The 21,218-nt window shown below is 45.0% G+C and overlaps 1 protein-coding gene across 1 annotated transcript; it reads right to left on the reverse strand.

Moving 5' to 3' along the window:
• Window positions 1-263: 263 nt before the first annotated feature.
• Window positions 264-21,218, reverse strand: rc3h1a (ring finger and CCCH-type domains 1a). The gene is made up of 18 exons (XM_029121652.2): window positions 19,924-21,218; window positions 19,356-19,822; window positions 14,345-14,465; window positions 12,238-12,480; window positions 11,907-12,082; window positions 9,343-9,543; window positions 9,055-9,187; window positions 8,541-8,659; window positions 7,903-8,015; window positions 7,457-7,723; window positions 7,043-7,227; window positions 6,527-6,906; window positions 5,809-5,976; window positions 5,541-5,690; window positions 4,907-5,114; window positions 4,543-4,814; window positions 4,136-4,242; window positions 264-2,594 (listed from the first exon to the last, which is right to left on the reverse strand). The coding sequence occupies exons 2-18, from the start codon at window positions 19,587-19,589 to the stop codon at window positions 2,435-2,437; spliced, it is 3,237 nt and encodes a 1,078-aa protein (XP_028977485.2). The 5' UTR covers window positions 19,590-19,822; window positions 19,924-21,218; the 3' UTR covers window positions 264-2,434.

The following is a 21,218-nucleotide window of genomic DNA, read 5'->3' on the forward strand; positions in this document are numbered from 1 at the left end:
CCATGCAGAAACCAGAATTTAGCCAGTCATCTCTGTTAAGCAAACAGGAAAAACAATTGTTTTAATGGTTCATAACAAAATAAGTGTTTTTGCTGAATAACTTAGGGCCATGCCTCTTTTAAGATGATAAAAAAGACCGTATTGAATATAGTTACCTGGATAACCCTAGGGTCTGTGTAGTTATATAACCCTCAATTCAGTAGCCTGTGTCCTCCTATGCACCAACCCCCATCCAAAAATGATTAACCCCATCAAGGATTGAGAAAAAAAAAAAGAAAAAAAAAGAATAAAGCTTTTCACTAAGGCAACTTCTTGGAAGTTAAAATAAAACTAGACAAATGTTGGCTGGATCTGTTGAGGAAGGTGGCCAGAGGAGATGAGAAGAGGAGTAACTGAAGCTTGAATGTCACCTTTCCCGTTAATAACGGTGTTATGGGGATGTTAAACAGCAAACCACGTCACAAAGTTTGAAAGTGAACCAGTCGTACATCCGCAGTAAAAAAACTAAATCAGTACAGTAGATTGATTTATAAAAACCGTGTGGTTGTTTTAACCTTGTTTTCTACAACACGGTTTAATGTGCAACTGTTAAGGCTTCGGGAACAGCCACGTTCATCTAAGGCTAGCATACGCAGTTCACCCAATGGTCTTTAATCAGATCAGCTCAGAAAGAGTGACGTGTAAAGACCTGATGAGAAACCACAGCCTTAGACGACACACTCTTAAAACAGAGTGTGGTTTTACCTTTTACCTTTTAATGTTACATCCATCCTCAGGATGAAAATGCATACGAATAAATACAGATCCTCAGTACAAACCACCGTTAAAGCTATGAAAGTGCAAATATGCTTTGCAGACAAATGCCTCAAACTGCAGACATGATTGTTGTCCGGCTTCATCCTGGTTTCCTTTACTCCTTCTCCTGCACCTCTGAGCAACCAATCAACAGCAGACGTATGCGTGACACACTAACTACACCCTGTGCAGTCAATCGTGGCACTGAAATAGTCCCACTCGAATGCCAGGTCCAAATGTGACCGTGGTCACGTTCACACAGATGGCCTAGTGGTCAAGAGTGTTGGGCCGGTATCCGGAGGGTTACTGGTTCTAATCCCGAGCCAACAAGTTATAGCAAATCTGTCGTTGTGCACTTCAGCAAAACGCTTCTATATCCCCAATCCTATAGGGTGCAGACGATGATACAAATCTCCCGTTCCGGGGTGGAGGGGCGTATTGAAAGAAGGCCAGGCTACTGAACTAACTACTGGAACCAGCAAACAGGCTAACCCCAAAGGGCAGCTAAGGGTCTATAATAACCTCCTGACGTTCCGGGGACGTCCTAACGCGTAATTTCTGTTTGCAGAACACACCCTGTCTTATTTGCCGTATGTTAAGGTTTCATTTACATTAAAACACATGTTTAATTTGCCTGAAAGGACACCAATGTCATATTCAATGTTTAATGTTTTGGCAATGCACATCTTTCTCACAGCCGGTTGCTAATAAATATTGTTTCTATAAGATGGAGATCTTTAGACTACATGTAAAAGTGCTCCTTGAACAGAGCTGAAAGTATGAAATCCTCAAGTGGCAAGAGTTAAATTTAACTAACCGCTCAACTAGAGGGTTGGCGAATAACATCGCAGCATAGCTAAATGGACTTAGGATGAATTCCAAACGGTCTACATTTCAGAACATGCATGTATGCTAGATACAATGGTTGCTACACATTTTTTTTTTGCATGTGATGCTAATGACTGAGGTGTAATTCATGTCAATGCAATAATGGTTGTCCGTTTGAAACCAATGAACTGGTCTCTTTTCATTATATTATTTAATCATTATTGGGTCGACGTTCTTGAGTTCTTGGAGAAAATAATAATAATCTCTAAATCCTTGGTTTCCAAGGCAGTGAGAATGCACATGTAAAAACCGTTCATAAAAAAATAAAGAAAAATAGGAAAATGTATGGCAGATACTACTCAGATGCAGAAACCTGAAGTTGCAATGGTGGGAGTTTGTGTTGTTTCAGATGAAGTTCTGTTTCCTACGCAGGCACTACATCCACATTAGCATATCAGTGGCTTTTTAAAGTTTCACAATTAGAGCCCTTAAATCTCTCTTTGTAAGAGACCTAGAACGGCCTCTCAGTATTGTAAGCAAGGAGAGAGGTAGCACCTCTCGCCACACATGTAATGGAGTTCAAATCCCGTTAGTGGTGTCAATCATATTTTGCAAATGTGGATGTAGGTACTGTAGAGCATTCGAGAACAGAGTAGAGGACCCGGAGCGAAGGACGGACCAGGTTGTGCTCCTCAGAACGACAGTAAAAAGGATTTAGCAATCGTAGTGGTGGTGTGTGTGGGGGGGGGGGGGGGTCCCCCAAGGCTCTGTGTGGTTGGTTTGGGGGTAGTTGTAGTACCAGACGGTTTGGCTAGGAGCACAGGTGGACCACACTGTTGGTTGGTCGGTCAGCGCCCCCGATAGTAGCCAGATCAGTTGATAGGCTGAGAGACGAGGTCTTGGTGGTCAGACGGGACAGATCACTGGACGAACCGCCATCCGCCAACACACCGCCGGAACAGGCCTCACTGCTGGGAAGCAGAGGAGTAACACAGGGGAAACGTTGAACGCCTCAAACATGCTTTGTTCGTCTACATTGAGCAATTCTACGTCCTCCATGATTTACCTGTATGACTTGTTACTTCAGCCAGTGGCTCCCAACCTTTTTCAGTTACTGTACCCCCAAAAAGAATTTGCACTGCTTGGAGTACCCCTGAAGTACCCCCTCATGTTCATTTCACTAGTAAGTCTATGGTGTCATGAAGGTTTTCAAGTACCCCCTGTGGAAAGGCCAAGTACCCCCAGGGCTCCTAGTACCCCTGGTTGGGAACCACTGACTTCAGCCATTGACCATGAGAACAGTGCAAGTAGCATGTCATCGGTGACCCCGACAGCATCCATCTCAGCACCCAGAACCAAATCTTAAGAGCGTTTCATTGACCCTAAGTACTGTATTACTGGCATTATCTAGCCCAAAGAAGGCTTTGGTGACACTCATTTGCAAGTGTTCATTCCTTTCGTATTGTTTTTTTCTGGTCCTATGCATTTCACAAAATCAAATAGCAGTGGTTTGTCACAGACATTAAAAAAGACATTTAAAACTAATTTGAGAAAGTTGTCATATTATTCACTACATATCTTGTATATACGCAGTACTGTGCTAAATTTATAGGCACCCGAAAGTCAAACTACGGCCATTTATTTGGGGAGTTAGTGTTTTAATGTAATTAAAATAAATATAAATGTATTTATGAATATAAGGTAACACTTTATTTTGAGAGTCTCAAAAGGGTGCCTATAGATGCTCTACAGATTGTCTGCTGACTAACATTTTAACTAACTATATCCTAACCCTAACCTTTATTCTATCCTTAACCCTTACCCTAAACCTAACCCTAACTTTAGCAAGCAGCTGTTTATCAACCAATAATATTTTTGTGGTTTGTTGAAATTACTTTCTATTAGTGGTGTAACAGTACGGTTCGGTATGTACCGAAACTTTCAAGTCACGTTCAGTACGATTTCGGTAACAGTGGAAAATAACATGCAAAACATGCAAACTTATTAGCTAGCAACCAGGAACCCAAAGCTTACGTTAGCAAGACTAAGAATAATGTTAACGCTTTTTAGAACAGGTAATTCTCTGAACATCATTCTCTATTGGGCATTGGTGCTGACCGATGAGTAAATGCAAAATGCTGTAATTCCAATCCAACCTACTGCATGTTTAAATACAGTGGCAATGGGCAAAGTTTATAACTTCGAAATAAATGTAAATTTATGTTAAGTTTTGCATGTTTTTTTCCACTTTACCCAAATCGTACTGAACGTGACTTAGAAGTTTTGGTATGTACCAAACTGTGACTTCCGCGAACCGTAACACCCCTACTATCTATATAATATCTACAGATGGAATTTGGGACTCTTAAAATAAACAGAAATAATACATACATTTTATTATTATTTACAAATAAACACTATCCAAATAAATGACTTTAGTTTGACTTTCGGGTGCCTAAGACTTTTGCACAGCACTGTAGATATACTAGCAGTCCCACAACGTGCTGTTTACCTGAGGACCAACGAGTGCTCCTCTCTCTGCATTTTGTGCTCAGCCTGCCCGTTCTCAGAGGGCTTCAGCTTGTACGCCCCGCTCCTATCAGGAGACACATGGTTCTCCTGCAAAGGGACAACGGCACCACTGTCAGTTCACCACAACAGTGACTGGGAGCTTGCTCTCTGGGGGGGGTCTACTTCCCTGTTGTTTCAGCAGAAAAGCTATCAAGCTGTTGGGCTTGGTTTCACACTTTCATATTTCTTTGTGGGACAGCAGTGGCAGTGACATAATCAGCCCCAGGGCTCCGTTGGCCCTGCTCTTGTGCTAAAAGCCTTTCACTACAACTATAGCCAATGGCTCCCACTCCTATCTAGCTGGTCTGTCTCCATTTGGCCATCTGTGCCTGCCTCTCCCTCACTCACCAGGGCAATTTGGCGGGTCCTCTTGCCGATCTCTCTCTCCACGTGGTGGAGTTCCAGACTCAGCTCTTGGCTGGAGACGCCGCCCGACGACCACTCCCCCGGGCCGGCCTGGGTGGCTTGGGTGGACTGCTTGCTGATTTGCTGGTTGACCTGCTGGAGTTCCATCTTCAGCTGCTCCCTCTCTGGGACCGGCCGTTGGCCCAGTTGCGGTTGAGGGGGCTGGGCGTACGATGCAGCGCCCCACCCTGTGCCGTTCGCAAACGGGTAGTCTGCTGAGGGGACAAACAAGAGCCATTCGGACCTTGGACGAAATGCAGCGATCACAGGAGAAACCCCAACCCAGGTGTGCGGTCCCCCCCTTCACCTGTCGGAGCAGTGTGTTTGGGGCTGCTGGTCCCCTGGGAGGGGTTCACGGCTGGCCCCGGCCCGGCCATCTGGTAGCCTGACTTGGGGGTGCGGGAAATCACTCCGAAGCGCGACACAGTGGGTAGGGAGCCAAACGGGATGATGGGGTCGTCGTCTCTGGCTTCGGCAACCCGGCGCTGGCCCTCCACGACTTTCGCCGCATTGTTCTACAACACCCGGGGAGACGACAAGCAACACCATGACTTACTATGGCAATAATGTATGACAAGAAAAATGAATCAAACTTAATTGCACAAGTCACACTGCGTTAGAAAAACACCCCAGAGAAAATAGAAAAACTGTCGTATCTGCAAAACCTGGTTTAACCTTGCTCTCAATAAATCACCAGCTCTTCTTTTAAGCGACCTTTGCTCAGTCAACAACATGTGAAAGGAACAACCAACAGAATAGTGTGCACTAAACAACCGTCTGCCACCGGAAAACAGAAACAGACTGCAAGAGATCAGCTTCGGAAAAAGGTTCGGAGCTTGGATTAGCTTCAGATGCTCGTGTTAGTTACTCACAAAAGGGGTCAATCTTTTGTCCGAATGACCAGGACGTGAACTGATGACATTATGACAAATGAGCCTCACCATGACCTCCATGTTGTCTTTAGACTTCCCCTCCTTGCTGCCCATGTAGGAACCAATAATGTCACATGACCAAGGAGAATACTGGCTAGCGTAGCCTTGCTCCCGGTACTTCGCCAGAACCTGCGAGTTCTCCTCCATGTACTGCAGCTGCTGACACAAACACACAACGTTTCAGCCGAACCATTCCTCTAGGCTAACTGCCCCCCCGAGGCACCGCGCGGAACTACCGCCGCAGGTCGTCACACACCGGCTAAACGTGGCCTCGTACCTCAGATGTGTAGCTGGACTCGTACGTGGTGTGCGGCAGCGTCGGTGAGGGAGTGAACGGCGGGGGAGAGACGACCTGCTTCCTGTCCTCCAGCTGGGCCATGATCTCCTGTCGGCGCCGGTGCAGGTAGTCCAGAGAGGGGGGGGGCTGGGGCCGGCTGTAAGCCTCCTGTGAGACAGAGCAGCAGAACACAGTCACTGTGGAGGCCACCAGCACTGAGAGGAACGCGGCAGAGTTGGTCAGAGGATTCGTCTGGGACAGTTACGGCAGCTGGGTACAGCTGGTGTGCACGAAACAACAATAAAAAAAACACATCATGTACAGTATTGGCCCCATGTTGAGCTGAAACAAGAGATCCCATTTTCCATACACAACAAAAGGCTTTATCTCAGATTAGCCACACAGTGTATTAATTTCCCCTTTGATAAACATCCATCCGAAATAATTTTGGGTTTAAACATAACTTTGTTCAGTGTCTATATTACTATTATATAGACGTGGTACACAAGACATCACTCTGTAATGCCCTAATGGTGTTGGTAATTGGTTTATAATAGGCACCTCGGGGGTTTATGCTATATTGCCAATATACCACGCCGAGGCACCGTGTCATGCCTAACAACAGCTTTTAGCCATGGAATACTGACCATAAATAAGCAACCGCATTCCCATAGTAACATAGTAGTATGCTAATGGATGTTAATTTAGCAGATTTTACCCTGCTGGCGTAGGGCCTCATGTGGCCCGGGTGGGGGCCGGCGGGGGGGTAAACATCTGAGGCATATCGTTCCCTGGAGGCGTCATCCGCAGGAAGGGAGGAGGGGTTCTCCCTGTGGGGATACGACTGGGGCGGCAGATAGGACGGGTGTCGTTGGCTGTCGTAATGGGGGGGAGGGGGGTAGCCATGGGGGGCGGTGTTCGAGAAGTGGGGACCTGGGGGCTGGGCTGGAGGGGGACACTGGCGCTCCTGGGGGTAGGAGACGGGATAGGGGGACTCTGGGTAGGGGGACATGGGCGGGTCGCTGGGGGGATGGGGGTTCCGGACGTAACGGGGCTGGGGGGGGTACTGGGAGGGCATGTAGGGGTAGGGGGGGTTACCTGTGAGGGTACAGAGGAGAGAAGACACATGGTTAGATAGGAAATACACAACTCTACAGTCAACCAGCTCCCTGAGAGGAACAGGTCCATAGTTAGATTGGACAGATGTGTCAGAGGAACAGTTATGGTATTTTACCTGGGGGGTACTGTGAGGACTCGTATTGCAGTGATGATGGAGGTGCCCTGGGCTCAGGGGGGTAGAAGTGCTCCCCCTGCTGGGGGGTATACATGGGGGGGGCCCTGGGCATCTGCTTGTGTATGGCCAGGTGGTCCACTGACATCCTGGCCTGGTGGGTGGACCGACTGGGTGCAGTGTCCAGTCTAATTAAAGACAGAGGTTTGAGCATCATCTGACTTGGTTTAGGGTTAGAATTAGGCTCAGAATTAGGGTTAGGTTTAGAAGCAGCTAGAGGTCAGTTAAGACATAAGGAATAGGTTGCTGAGGTTAAGTAAGAAGATAATGTGCTGCACTAACGGTCCACATTTTGATAGTAAAACCAGGGGGTGTGAGAGTGTGTGAGTGAGTGTGTATGTATGCGTGTCTACATACGAGTCAGGCGGAGAGCCAGGGGCACTGAGGCTTCCTTGGGACTGGGGCTTCCTCATCAAGGGTTCGTAGGAGGAGTCCGCGCCACGGGAGATAAGCTGAGGCAGGGCGGAGCCGGTGACCGACGACACCATGCCATTGGTCAGGCCCTTGTGGGCCAGCCCCTCCAGCATGCCCACCTCCTCGGGCAACAGGCCCACCTCGTTGAGCTGCGTCAGGGATAGGCTGAGTGGACGACGGGCGGCCAGCCGCTTGTTCATCTTACGGTACCTTCAGGAAGAAGGTTAAGGGGAGGTTAATGAAAAGAGGTCACATGGTCAGCATGGACCAGCACAACGAACACTAGCTTTCGACCTGATATCCCGACTGTTAATTGAGGCAAATATACAATGTGGCGTTAATATGGTTAATGCTCTGCCATTAGCAGTGTCTCAAGGTGGAGTACTCACTTCTCTAACTCGTCCTGAGAGTGGGCGAAGGTGCAGCTGGCTCCTCTGGGACAGCCCCCTTTCTGCTTCATGTCCCGACACATGTACGTCTTGTATTTGCTGTGCTGGGGGGGCTGGGGGGGGCAGCACAGGCCATGTTAACAACAGGTTTCTTGACTTTTGAAAATACTATTTGGAAAATACTATTTTATGACACTTACACTTCATAGCCCATTCTTACAACAGAATACATTTTTTCTGGCCCATGTTGCTCATCAATGCAACATGGGCCATTTTCAGAGGGATTAGTCATTGTTATGGAGGAAATGGCTCTTTAAGCTTAGAATCTCATCACCCTCCCCAGAGTCAGCATAAAAATGACTCAAACCCATATTCAGTTCACTTAAACACAGCATGCTGAAAGGCCACTGTTACATTAGGTTTCGTGGGACTCTTAAGGGGAACATGTATTATTCCTCATGAGAAAGGAATAAGCAACGATGACTACTACATGAAACCTATTTAATTTCAAATAAGTTTGCAGCAGAAAGTAGACAAATACAGATGACGTGTGGACGTGTGCACGCCTCCAAGGTGGCGCTGCAGACCTAGTGAACACTGTCATGGATTTATTTATCATCGGTTTTCTAGATTCAGACCTGTTGCGGGTCACTTCCCTTCTTGCTGTGGTTCTGGATGAAATCAACCAGGCCGTGAACCACCGTCTTCACTGCCACCAGGCCCGTATCAAGCAGCTCCCAAGTGGGCGGAGGAGAGTCTAAGGTGGAGGAAAGATACGGTATTTTTCCGTCAAATGTATTCTACTGAGAAGAACACAGAGGCCACAGACTAACGGGCCCTTTGAACAATCAGTCTAACGGGCCCTGTGAACAATCAGTCTAACGGGCCCTGTGAACAAACTGACTTGCTTTGACTGGACACGTTTACTTACATTCCAAACGAAGGCCTTAAATTGAAGGACATTCAACTGACATACTAACATAGCTGACTCAACTGTAAAGATGATCGCACTGAGGGCTTATGATACTGCTGATTTTAACTAAACCAAGCCAAGCTGTACCAAGCTGATGTTGTGAATCTGAACGGCCAGTAATCTGGTCAGGGTCAGAATGACAGCGTTAGAGGGTACCAGCATAATGATTATAAACCAACCAGGGTTGGGGTTGATGTTGGCTAGGAGCTCCAGGTGGGGTCGTAGGCGGTTGAGGTTCGCTGGGTCGCCCGTCCTCTGAAGGGCGATAGTGAGCTCCTGCACACTCTGAGCAAACGATGCTGGCGTCTGCAACTGACACACAGACACGCGAAAACTGACACAAAATCGTTCCAGACCAACAGTCCCCGCTGGACTTCAATGGACACAACTACAATATCCCTCTAGGGCAACATTCAGAGTAAACGTCACCTAACCCATAATGATCCAAGTCAAACTCTGCCACATACCTTGTCGATAATGGACTGCATGTGGGATTTGTGGGACTGGTCCCCGTAGAGCAGGGAGGACCACTGGTCCGGGGCAATGCGGAGCCCCCCCTCCATGGCAATCTGAACGATCTGGGAGTCGTGTTCGCGCCGCAGCGCCTCGTAGGTCCGGAACTCTTCCTTCAGCTGCATCAGGGACGAGTCCTCGTCACGCTTAGTCACCTAAAGAGGCCAGCAGGACAACATCAGGGCAGGACGAAAAAGCACAGAAAGGGAATGAGAGGGGGGACTACATGGATGGGTCTACTAAGGCCTAGTCCACACAAACACGGGTATTTTTATAACCGTGACTTTTTTTACGCGGTTCGGCCTTCCGTCCACACGAAAACGCAGTTTCAGGGCACTGTAACCGAACATTTTTGAAAACTCCGGCCAGGGTGAGCATTTTCAGAAACGCCGGTTACAGTGTTGTCATGTGGACAGTATAACCGGGTTTTTTGCCTTGCGACGCAGAGTGTGCGCCGTTATCCGCTGTGTTTGACGTCATATTGTGCGCCGCTAACTGCTTTGTTGATGTTTGTTGACGATTCTTTGCAATGGCGGATGTAGCCCAAATCGTGCTTATAACAACTGTGCTGCTAACAGGGCTTCTAACATGTATACAGATACATGCTCAATTATATCACTATATTGAGGAACAAAGGCGTCAGAATGCAATTCTACGCAGGGCACTGCTAATGACAACACTCCCAGTCCACATTTTCATGTGTTTTGTAAACTTTATATTCACGTGTGACATTAAGTAAAATCTCAACTTCGCCATCAGTCCAAACATACGACTCTCCCTTTCCTCTGTTCGTCATGTTGTTATAACTTTTTTCTAGGCTTCTGATTGGCCAAGGTGACTTTACGATTTGGGTTATATCGCCGCCTGCTGGTGTGGCATGCTCTTGACAGCGCGTTTTTGTGTTTTCATGTGGACGGAGATTTATTTTAAACCGAGCATGTGTGGACGGGTTTTTTTTTTAAACGGAGGAGAAAAAACTCCGGTTATAAAAATACCCGTGTCCGTGTGGACTAGGCCTAAGACACTCATTTTCTGTGGCAAAAGATCTTGAAAAACTTTCAGCGGCGTGCCCTGAAGCAGCACGAAGCCACGTAAAGGAGCTGCGTCGCGTGCTGAAGCTCCATTACAGAGTTTGCATTGTTAGTCAACGCACAAGATGGCTGTCCATTGTCTAGCCTTGATTATAGGTTTCGCATTTGTATTTGGATATACGTTTTGCATATGCTGGTATCTGACCAAACAATGGCCAAAGAGGTTTCCAGCTAGCCAACATGAAGAAGAAAAATATGAATAAAACAACCAAAAAATTAGACCAAAATACAACTGTTGTTGAATGAAGATCAAAAGACAAGAAAGATCCCTGTAGTCGTGGGTGAGCAAGAAATACTTTCATTTTCGAAGAAACCCCCCCCCCCCTTGTTAACAACAGATTTAAAGATAAGAAACTCACCACAACATGAAAACCACTAATAAGCCTCAAGAACCAAACAGCCAGGTCGCTGTGAGATAAAAAGTACCTAAAAAAGCCTGTTGCATAAATGGAGTCTTATGCGGAGAATAAATAAAGATTAACCAGGACGTGATGGAAAGACAAAGCAAGGGATTCTACAGCCAAGAGAGGAAAGTTCTGCACTGGCTATGTCAATACAACCTCAATACAATTTAGGGTGCCTTTAAAATGCTGAAGACAACACTGAAGGCAAATGGCCCCAAAACAAGCAGGAACTGAAGATGACTAATACAGGGTACGCAAAGTTCTGAACATGACTGTGTTGGACATCACCCTAAAATGGGGAAACTAGAAAAGATATTTGATCCAATTTCAAAACGGTTACTGATTTGTGGGGAAATACCCACAAATTAAAGCTGACAGTCTGCACTTTTACACTATACTCATTGGGCTGGTTTTGCAGACACGTATTGAGCCTAGTCTAGGACAACAAAAAAATGCAGTGGGCTTGTTGTTTTAGGCCTGGACTAGGCTTAATCAGTGTCTGTGAAACCAGTCCATTAAATATTATATTCTGGAATACAAAACCAAAGACAATGTGTCACTGTCCATATAATTTATTGCATTTCTGGTTAAAAAGATGATTTAAAATAGAAATGGCAATAGTCTGATAGGAAATCACCTTTTCTTCCTGAGCCATATTTTTTTTTAAATTACATTAGTCAAAACATGTTAAACCCTGTTCATCAAAGCTGATCAATGAGATGAAAAATGAAGCATCACTGAGAAGTGATATCGCCACGATGGAGGCGGCTCATGCAAGGCTTTTAATGCTCGTTGAGGTCTCCCCCACCCGTGACAATTCCTGTCCACACGCATAGGCAAATGAGTTACTTTAAAACATTATTATTCATTATATAACATAGTAACACAAACAAACAAAAACAAAAACCGAGCCATACGCGTTACAAAAGGTTGGCATGTATCATTTCAAAGCTAGTTATCGTTTCTCCCCAGCCATAAATGTTGATGACGTATGGCAATGTCAGCAGATAGAGTCCGACCCACCTTAAAGCAGGAAGCCCGGTAAAGAAGCTGCACCACGTGGCCTATACTGGTCTTCGAGGCCTGGGGGAAACGTGGCTCCAGCCTCTGGACCACGAACAGCACCAGGACCTTCCTGGACAGGGCGGATCCGTCCTCCAGAGCCAGCAGTACCAGCTTCAGGGCCTCCTCCTGCATCGCTACACAGAACAACACGAAACATGAACGCCGAGGAGAAATGGCAAGCAATTTCGGACAGTTCCTTTCCTCAGAACATACGGGGGGGGGGGGGGGGGACTAGGCGCTTCTTCCCGGACAGGTGCTCTGAACGGGTTCGTGTGTCTATTCACGGTACCTGGGCCGAGGAACTGGCAGCCCCGGGCCCTCACTGAAGCCCACAGGTTGGAGGAGAGCTGTTGGGGATTCTGGTGCTGCAGGATCAGCTCGGTGACGGTGCGCTCCCCGAGGGACCTGGCAGCCCGCGTGGCCCTCACCCGCCCCTCCGCCTCCACCAGCTGGCAGTGAACCAAGGTCACCAGCTTCCTCTGCATGGGCCGACTCAGAGAGCTCTGAGCCCCGCTGGAGCTCAACCCCACACCTGGGATGAGACAGAAAACAGGTGGAGTGTGAAACGAGGTCAGGACTGACACTCATTAAAAGCTACACTGAACAGAATTATAAACGCAACACTTTTGCCCCCATTTATCATGAGCTGAACTCAAAGATCTAAGACTTTCTCTATCTACACAAAAGGCCTATTTCTCTCAAATATTGTTCGCAAATCTGTCTAAATCTGTGTTAGTGAGCACTTTGCCGAGATAATCCATCCACCTCACAGGTGTGGCATATCAAGATGCTGATTAGACAGCATGATTATTGCACAGGTGTGCCTTAAGCATGTTTGGGATGCTCTGGATTGGCGTATATAATAGCGTGTTCCAGGTCCCCCCAATACAGCTCACCCCCCCTTACATCTTTGAGTTCAGCTCATGATAAATGGGGGCAAAAACTAAAAGTGTTGTGTTTATAATTTTGTTCAGTGTACTTACAACCAAATAAAACAGTACGGCAGGATTGTGGGTGAGCCAAATATAGTATAAGAGTATCTGAGAATGGATAAGGATGAGAGCCAAGGGAGAGAATGAGGGTGAGAGAAGAGACAGAGTTGCTTAAGCAAGACACTTGGGGAAGAGTGACTTGAGAAGGAGATCACGGCTAAAGCGTCCCACCCTAGGCACATGATGTTCCAGCAATTCTCCCCTGGCAGGTGGAGGAGCAGACAAGCATTACAGGTTCATCATGACAAAAAAAAAAAAAACCCTGACACCAAAATAGTTTCTTTCTCAGTGCTCTGGCCCACAGTAACCAGCCACCTTCCCACACTGACGAGACTCCGCCCACCACATCACACCACCTGTAACCTTGGAAACACATGCGCTATACTGCTTCAGAAGCTCTGCTCGTCTCCCTACACCTACAGAGATGCATATATTGGAAATGTAAATCGGTACATATACCCAAACCTTCACTTTCAGTTAGTCTCACCGTTCATGCCCAATAACCTCATATGTACACCGCATATAAATGTATGCCAACTTTATGTATATTGTGTATTCTGTCCCTATATATGCAGTTCTCCACTGGCAACGTCATGTTGCCCAGTCAAATTCTGGGTATGTGTAAATTTACTTAGTGGAAATGTCCGGGCTGCCTGGCAACTGTAGGACCCAGCCGACAACACCAGCCTCTCGTTTCTCCGTCCTAAAAATCAGGCCAGGCTGGGCATTCAGGGGTGCACTACCAGAGGCCAGCTCTGATGTCACGGACCACCCCTCTGCGTCACAAGAAGATGACTGGGGAGTAGGAAGCGCCACAGCAAAGAATGTTAGCAGCTCTACCGGGCTGCCGGATTCCCTCCGTCTCGTTTTCATGGAATAGCTCTGACTGTATTACCTCCCACCAACCTACAGGGTGATAAGTCCAGTCCCATTTCTCAGGCTTTAATTATACCGTTTATTGAAGTCAGAGTTCACACTCAGAGGCTCACTTTGTAACAATAAAGTCTGAAGAGAACTGCAGAACGCATGTCTGTGTGAAAAACCTGTTTTGTACTTGTATTTACACTGCTTCCTATGGACTTCGGCTTTGGAAATCTAAAAGAGACCAGTATAAAACAAACTGAGACTGTCATCTACGCTGTTGGCTCATTTTTTCCCCACCAGTCCTGCTTCAGTTATGTTTTATGTTTTAGTTGCCCCCCAACCGTTAACATCAGCAAACAAAAGCAGACCTGATCCGGGGCGCCCTGGAACAGGATGAGGAATTAATGTAGATTAAATAAGGGTAAAGCGGACGCTCTAAAATACGCTTCGCTGAAAAATGATCGGATCTGAACAGAAGGTTGTCCCATAATTCCTGAGTCATGTATGTGAGTGACATGGATTAGGCGGAGTCTTGCTGACCTCGGTTGTTACTCAGGGGTTTCAGGTACAGGGCCAGCACCTCCACACAATCACTGGCCTCTTCATAGTGAGCCATGTCCTCTGCCGCAATCAGCAAGGTGGTTGGCTGCCGTTTGGGGACCTGGGCAGAAAGACCAGAGAGATATAACACGGTTACAAAGACATGCAAGGACACAGATTGCTTCTGTGGGGTTCTGGGGGGGGGCAAATAAGGTTAACTGCCTCGGTCTGGGACAATACAACGTAGCTCTCACCTTGGCAGTAGAGGGATTAGACCCAGGGACATTTCGGACACTACTAGGCTGCCCTAACCAATAGGTGAACTTGCGGCCAATTTCAAACGAAAGCGAAAAAATTTACCTCAGTGCAAAAACATTTTTATCTGATGACGTCAATTGAACTCAGATGCACTGTCGTCTGTCCTAAGCTATAGCGGACAAATGTGGGTCTTTTTACAAAGACACTGACAACTGTCGCAAACAATCCCTGACCAGCCATGCCAATAGCAATCAACACCTGGTCACCTGAAAATAATCTGGATTTCAAACAGCCTAGAATCCCAAGATCTCAGTTTTGCTTTCACTTGCTCTGGAACCGTTTCATACACGAGCGCATGCCCGCACACCTCCTTTCGATTACGGTTTTGCTTTTAGAATAAGAAATGTCTTTGGTTCAATACTGTATGCTTGAGACTGCTGGTGCATTTGTTTTAGACTAGGTTTGGTTTCGCTCAAAAGATTTTGCGTTTTAACTGTGACAATCTGTCTTCAGGGCCCTTGGTTGTATCAGGAATTTAAATGCAGATGCCCATTGGGTGATTGCACGACATAACCGCATACCTAGTAACTGACGGACCAGCCGGTCGCCTTGTTCCCTGGGGTGAATGAGTTACTGTTTTGTTTGAAAGTCAAATGCTTTTTCGACTTTTTTTGAATTAGAAATGTTATGAAAGAAATACAAAAACATTTTGTTTTATAAATCAAGAGTGCATTTCATAAATGATGAATCTTGTTAAGTAACAAAGGTATTTGGTTATATGTTGTAACACTGATAAATTACAATTTTGGAAAAAAAGAATTCAGGCCAGTTAGTTTCAAACCCACTGCAAAAAATGTTAATGTTGAGCCCTGGTATTGATTACACCAATATTATTATGTCATTTACACATTCATATTTTCTGAGACAGGAGTTTAAGAGCTTGCTGAGAAACCACACTACTATGACCAGTAATGTTATTAAGGCAATCAGCTTTGTTTGTAAGCATTACATTATGTGTTGAAATTTTGCATTTATCAGCTACACAGTTAAAACACAAACTCTTTTGAGCAAAACCAAACTTAGTCTAAAACAAATGCACTGGCAGTCTCACGCATAGAGTATTAAACCAAAGACATTTCTTATTCTAAAAGCAAAACCGTAATTGAAAGGAGGTGTGCGGGCACGCGCTCGTGTATGAAACTGTAATGGTTCCAGAGCAAGTGAAAGCAAAACTGAGATCTTGGGTTTCAAGGCTGTTTGAAATCCAGATTATTTTCAGATCAACAACAGCAGAAAGGCCTGTAGCTAATGAACTGAAACTCTGGTAGAGGGTGTGCCACAAGCTTCAGAAATCAACCACTGTAACAGTAGGGGCTCACTTCCCCATCAGTTTCCATAAAGTGCACGTTTGCCCTTTGCTGGAGTCACGCATCAAACTATCGCCATGTGACTAGATACACAGCGTTATAATAGCCTAAATATTTTCATAGGAGGTAGTATTGGACTGATGTAATGTAACAAAACAAAACATGTTTCTGCCAACTACTAGTCTTTTTGCAGTACTTTAGAAGCACAACCACCCAAATCCTGTCTCACCCCCCCCCAACCTATGCTACCGATGCAGCTCCCCTGTCTCACATTCTCCTCCACCTCTTTTTCTTCTTTTACTTTCCCTTCTCCCAGTTTATACTTTCCTCGATTCAACTATTCTCACTACTTCTCTCTATTTTTGCCTCTTTCTTTTGTTCTCTATTTCTGTGTAGGCCTATATATAAAAAAAATGGAAATTGGGTCTAAACATAAATAGAGGGAGCAGAGAAGAAAAAGAAAGGCAAGAACTTAGAGAAAAGTAGAAGTAGAGAGAGAGAAGTAGAGGAGAAAAAACCTGGATGAGAATATAAGAGGGGAGCAGTAGTGTTAGCCAGAGCCGTCGCTAGGATCACAATACAATCGGAATTATAGAGGAATAGATCTGTCTATTTTTTATAATTATTATTGGTCAATTTGAGATCCGGGGCTATTCATAAAAGATCTGTGGCTACAGCCCCGGACGCCCAGGCCTAACGACGCCACTTGTGTTAACCTAGATATAGAGAGAGAGAGAGTGCTGGCGAAGGAGACATGGGTGTGGATGGTAGAGCCCTGTACAGTACACAAACTGAAAATGATAAGAACATTTGACCACAACATCATAGGGCCAATCAAACCCGAATAAAAGCGGCAGACAAAATGCTGCTTCGAGGTACACGTGACCCCCAGACCCCACCACTACACCCCTCCCCTTCCTCATTCTATTCTCCATCCTTTCATGTGTCTTTATGTATTGCCCCCATCCACCAACCCACTTCCTCAATCAGAGACACAACGAACTCCCTCCTCTGCAGCTAAATAAACCATCCCGTGGGGACATGGCCGTTGTGATATTATCACTCGTATGCAACACTGGTTGGGCTGGGAAAACACAGCAGCATGGCTTTTGGCCAAAGCAGAGGCAAGCTAGTGTCTTTGGCAATACACTCTTAAAAAATAAGAACCAGCACCATTGTAAGGACCAAGCGAGAATTCACTGAACCTGTTGTGTGACCACATTGATACATTGTCTTGCAGAAAATGACAGCAGGTAGTTTATTGTCAACAAGGAGACAAACAAGGAGGCCCAAACGAGACCCACAGCAGCAGGCCTACTTTCCATAAGCACTACAGTTAAAAATGACAATAAAACATCTGTTACTTTGTCTAAATGTAAAAGTCCTCCAGACTTTCATTGTTGTGTTTTCAGAATCAAGTACTTGAAAACAGAATTATGATCCACCTGACGAAAGACCAATGACAGACATCACCACATTCCCAAAATAGGCAATGGACGGCTGAGTTGTTAGTCATCAATAGCCCATTTCTGAGCAGAAGTCACCTCACCAAGTGGTGGGAACTCTCATCAGGAAGAAAGCAAGTGCCCAAAGTGAATGTGGTTACTATCCTAACTATTATAACATCTAACAGCTCAGAGATGTAATAGTTACATGGAATTAGTACCTACTAGGGCTGCATGAACAGCTTCTTAGAGACCGATTCCGATTGTTTTTCTGCTGGATTAGGCCTCTACCGGTCTTTGTTTAATTGCTGTGATATAATAAGTAATGAGCAGCTGTTTTGTGATTAAACCAGGAAAAGAGAACAAATGTGTTCATTGTCAGTAACCCTTTGTAATAGATGCAACTAGACTTAAGGTTCCCCATTTCACTTCTAATTTTACCACCTATGAAGTTCTAGGCACATCGGTTTCTAAAGCCTAGGCTGAAATATTTGTCAACCCTTAATCAATTACCTTCCTCGTTATAAAGAATATATATAATAGCTTAATTTCTTTTATCAAGTTATTTATAATTACAGAACATTTAGTTAATTAAGGTTCAAGCTACCAAATTCAAAAATATCCTTATTATCACCTTACTGTTGCAGGAGTTGTATTATAAACACAATATTCTACTATTTTTTTATTTTTTAATAAATGTTATTTAAATATATATATATTTTTAAATAACATTGTCTTATGGACAACCACTAAGCTATTTTTTTCCCTCTGCTCACTGAAAGTGCAGCTGCGGGAGACAGGATATTATACGTTTACGCAATATTAACAAAGACTTCCGACAACATCAGAAATAGCCTATTCAAATATAACAAGGTAACATCTACAGCCACTGTTTTTACATAAACCTACGCTATTATTTTTTGGTTGGCAATACGTGATTTCCAAAAGACGAGATTTGTGTCTAAACTGCAATAAGCAGAAATGCATCCGCCGTGTCTGAATGTATTTGATTATTCTAGCACTCAATACTCAAAAACAACATTCAGAAATGTAACTAAGTTATGCCCATTTATTGTTTGGATGGTCGATCATGAGAGGGAAATAACATTGTATTTCCTTATTACAATTTCAGCCGCTTAGTGCCCTGAGCTCTTCAAATAACCTAAGTTGTTCTTTTGCATGAGGGTTAATATTCAGACCAGGGATTCCATTTGCTGGCTATAGACGCTTTAGGGTGATAGAAATAAAATAAAAAGCTCTAAGGATTTTGGATGTTGGTCAAATTGTCTGGAAGAGAAAAACATCTAATTTCATTGAACAAATTGCATTTCAATTGGGATTATGATCAAGTAAGTGGTCAAACATAAGGCTTCCGGTCATACTGTCTGCCACCACGTTCTTTGAAAGAAGAAACCCTGATTCAAACTACCACAAATATGTTGGAGCAGATAGTGAATAATCCATTTGTCATTACGCACTGCTATTCCACTGCACTGCACTAAACAGACTCCAGTGGCCGAATACTTCACAGTTACTGACACTGGTGTCTGTCCATCAACGATGGCGGTCAACCATGTTTATAGATTGAGTATCATGGTTCCTTCTATATAACTATCTTTAAAAGATACACAATAATTTTGTTGTATACACTTGCAGATATTGAGATGCCACATTCCTACATAGCATGCGTCACATTAATGCCCCACAGAAGGTTTGCAAGTGGGAAGACAATCGCCTGTTATATGAAAAGTAACTACCTACTTAGTCATCAAAACGGCATCTACCTGAATAATTCCTACCTAGCTTTAAACCTCAGTGGAACTGTACAGCTAACTAGCCTAGCTTCTTATCTGGATCGCAACTAGCTACCTAGTCTAGCCTCTCACCTCAATAGTACCTACCTACCTAGCCTAGCCTAGCTTAGCTTAGCGTTCATCTCACCTGTCCTCCCACCAGCTGCAGCAAGGCAGTGTTGACAGGCAGCAGCTCGATGTCATCGGCGGTGATGCGCGTCTGGTCGAAAGGGCATTCTTTGCGGTGCAGCTTGTTGAGGCACATCTTGCAGACGGTGTGGCCACAGCCCAGGCTGATGGGCTTGCGGACACTCTCCTCGAACAGCTGGGTGCAGATGGGACACAGCAGGAATTCCGTCCATTGTGGCGCTTGAACAGGCATGGTCACACTCTACGGTCCCTGGGAGAAAGACCTGTGGCTTTGATGGACGCGTTCTCTTTCAAGGAACCGTGGATCCTTGTGTTTATCGGTCCGCTGGAACCTGGGTTATAGTTCTTCTTGAAAACAGAGTGATTAAAAAGATCTGGCAGATTCCACTGGAATCAAAATAACTCATTCAAGAACATCAATGTTCTTCTAAATGTCCAGACATCATGAACCCCACGTGGTATGACCTGAAAGACAAAAAAAGCCAAACCATAAGCATTTAAAGTGCAAACACCAAACGGCAAACAATATAGCTAATTCTGTGGCAGGTAAAAACATACTCAAGTACCTAAATGCTATCACCAGCAAAAAACAGCAATGGTGCGGCAGATGATTTGAGCTTAATTCACCTGGCTGCCCGTCCAGCAAAGAACCAATCCAGCAGAATGCCAATGTAACCCTAAGTTTTACTCAGGTCTTAACAGGGCAGTCTGGGGTATCTCCCACACCAACAGTCCAAATGCCAGAAGGCTGATGAGTTACTGTAGCTATATTTGGACTGTTCCTGTGTCCATTAACAAGCGCTCATCTGAAAACAGGAAGTCTGGGGTTGAATGGGAAGAGAGCTCCTTGGTGCTATATACCACTGGGCAGTAACAGGTGGCCCACAGGTCAAAACCAGGCCTCATTTTAATAATATTTTGGTACCCCAAATGTGGTGGGAGGCTCTAGCTATTGGTCAAATAACCAAATCCTCAGACCACTGCACACTGAACCTTCCATTCGATGCTGGCCTTGTGGGAGGGACTTCACTTGGTAATGTTTTTGTCATTGTTTAATTCAACAATACTGCAGGGCATGGCTTCATATGGGGGCAGGATTGGCGGAGTACTTAACTAGCAATTACCTACTGTATCTGCGTTTGGCAGGCTGATGTCCTCACCCAGAAGACGACCCCCTTAAAAATATGAAACATATAGTATGTTGCCCTTGTTTAGGAAGTCATCCCAATCAGAAGTACATCTCTCTATTACCAAGATGTAGGATCAAAACAAATATACAAGGCCACTAAACTGTATTAAATAATGCCCCCATTATTGAAGGCCTTCCTAAATCACCAACATTGGAAGTTGATTTTATGAGAGAACCAGTACTGATTATGACAGATCTGTGCTGACAATGTTGGCCATGCCCGGTAGAGTATAATTTCAGTTGCCAATATGTTTGCATATAGTAGCAGTAACTGAATATCTTCATTTCAGCAGCAGCACATGAAACTAAGCTAGATACTGATATCTGAAGAGTAAAGACAACGGTGTCCCCAAATACAAAAGCATGGAGTTTCAGATGACTAATACTGTACAGCAATTCAGATGATGAATACAAACCAATATAGCGCTTGTGTGACAATCGGACAACCTGGTCACTCCAATATATTATTGTGCAATCACATGCCAAACTATGACGGTTCACTTCAAAACACGTTTCAACCTGTAGCCAAACTGCGGCTGCATGGCTGTGAGCTTTTACATCCACCCCCTATTCCTTACCCAGAAAAACGTCTACGTTGCCAGCATACAGCATTGGCTGTGTAGACCCACCTCACACAAGTAGTGCTCTGACAGTCACGCACAGAAAAATGAA

The sequence above is a fragment of the Esox lucius genome, chromosome 8 (assembly GCF_011004845.1).
Source record: "Esox lucius isolate fEsoLuc1 chromosome 8, fEsoLuc1.pri, whole genome shotgun sequence".
NCBI classification, from domain to species: domain Eukaryota; kingdom Metazoa; phylum Chordata; class Actinopteri; order Esociformes; family Esocidae; genus Esox; species Esox lucius.

What these genes read in the sequence shown, in the direction of transcription:
- rc3h1a (XM_029121652.2), bottom strand. Translation starts at nt 19,589, where the DNA reads ATGCCTGTTCAAGCGCCACAATGGACGGAATTCCTGCTGTGTCCCATC. An exon ending in CAACATCAACCCCAACCCTG is followed by an intron (nt 8,660 to 9,054) that starts GTTGGTTTATAA and finishes CCTCCACCTTAG; the next exon opens with ACTCTCCTCCGCCCACTTGG. An exon ending in CCTGGCTCTCCGCCTGACTC is followed by an intron (nt 7,228 to 7,456) that starts GTATGTAGACAC and finishes GTCTTTAATTAG; the next exon opens with ACTGGACACTGCACCCAGTC.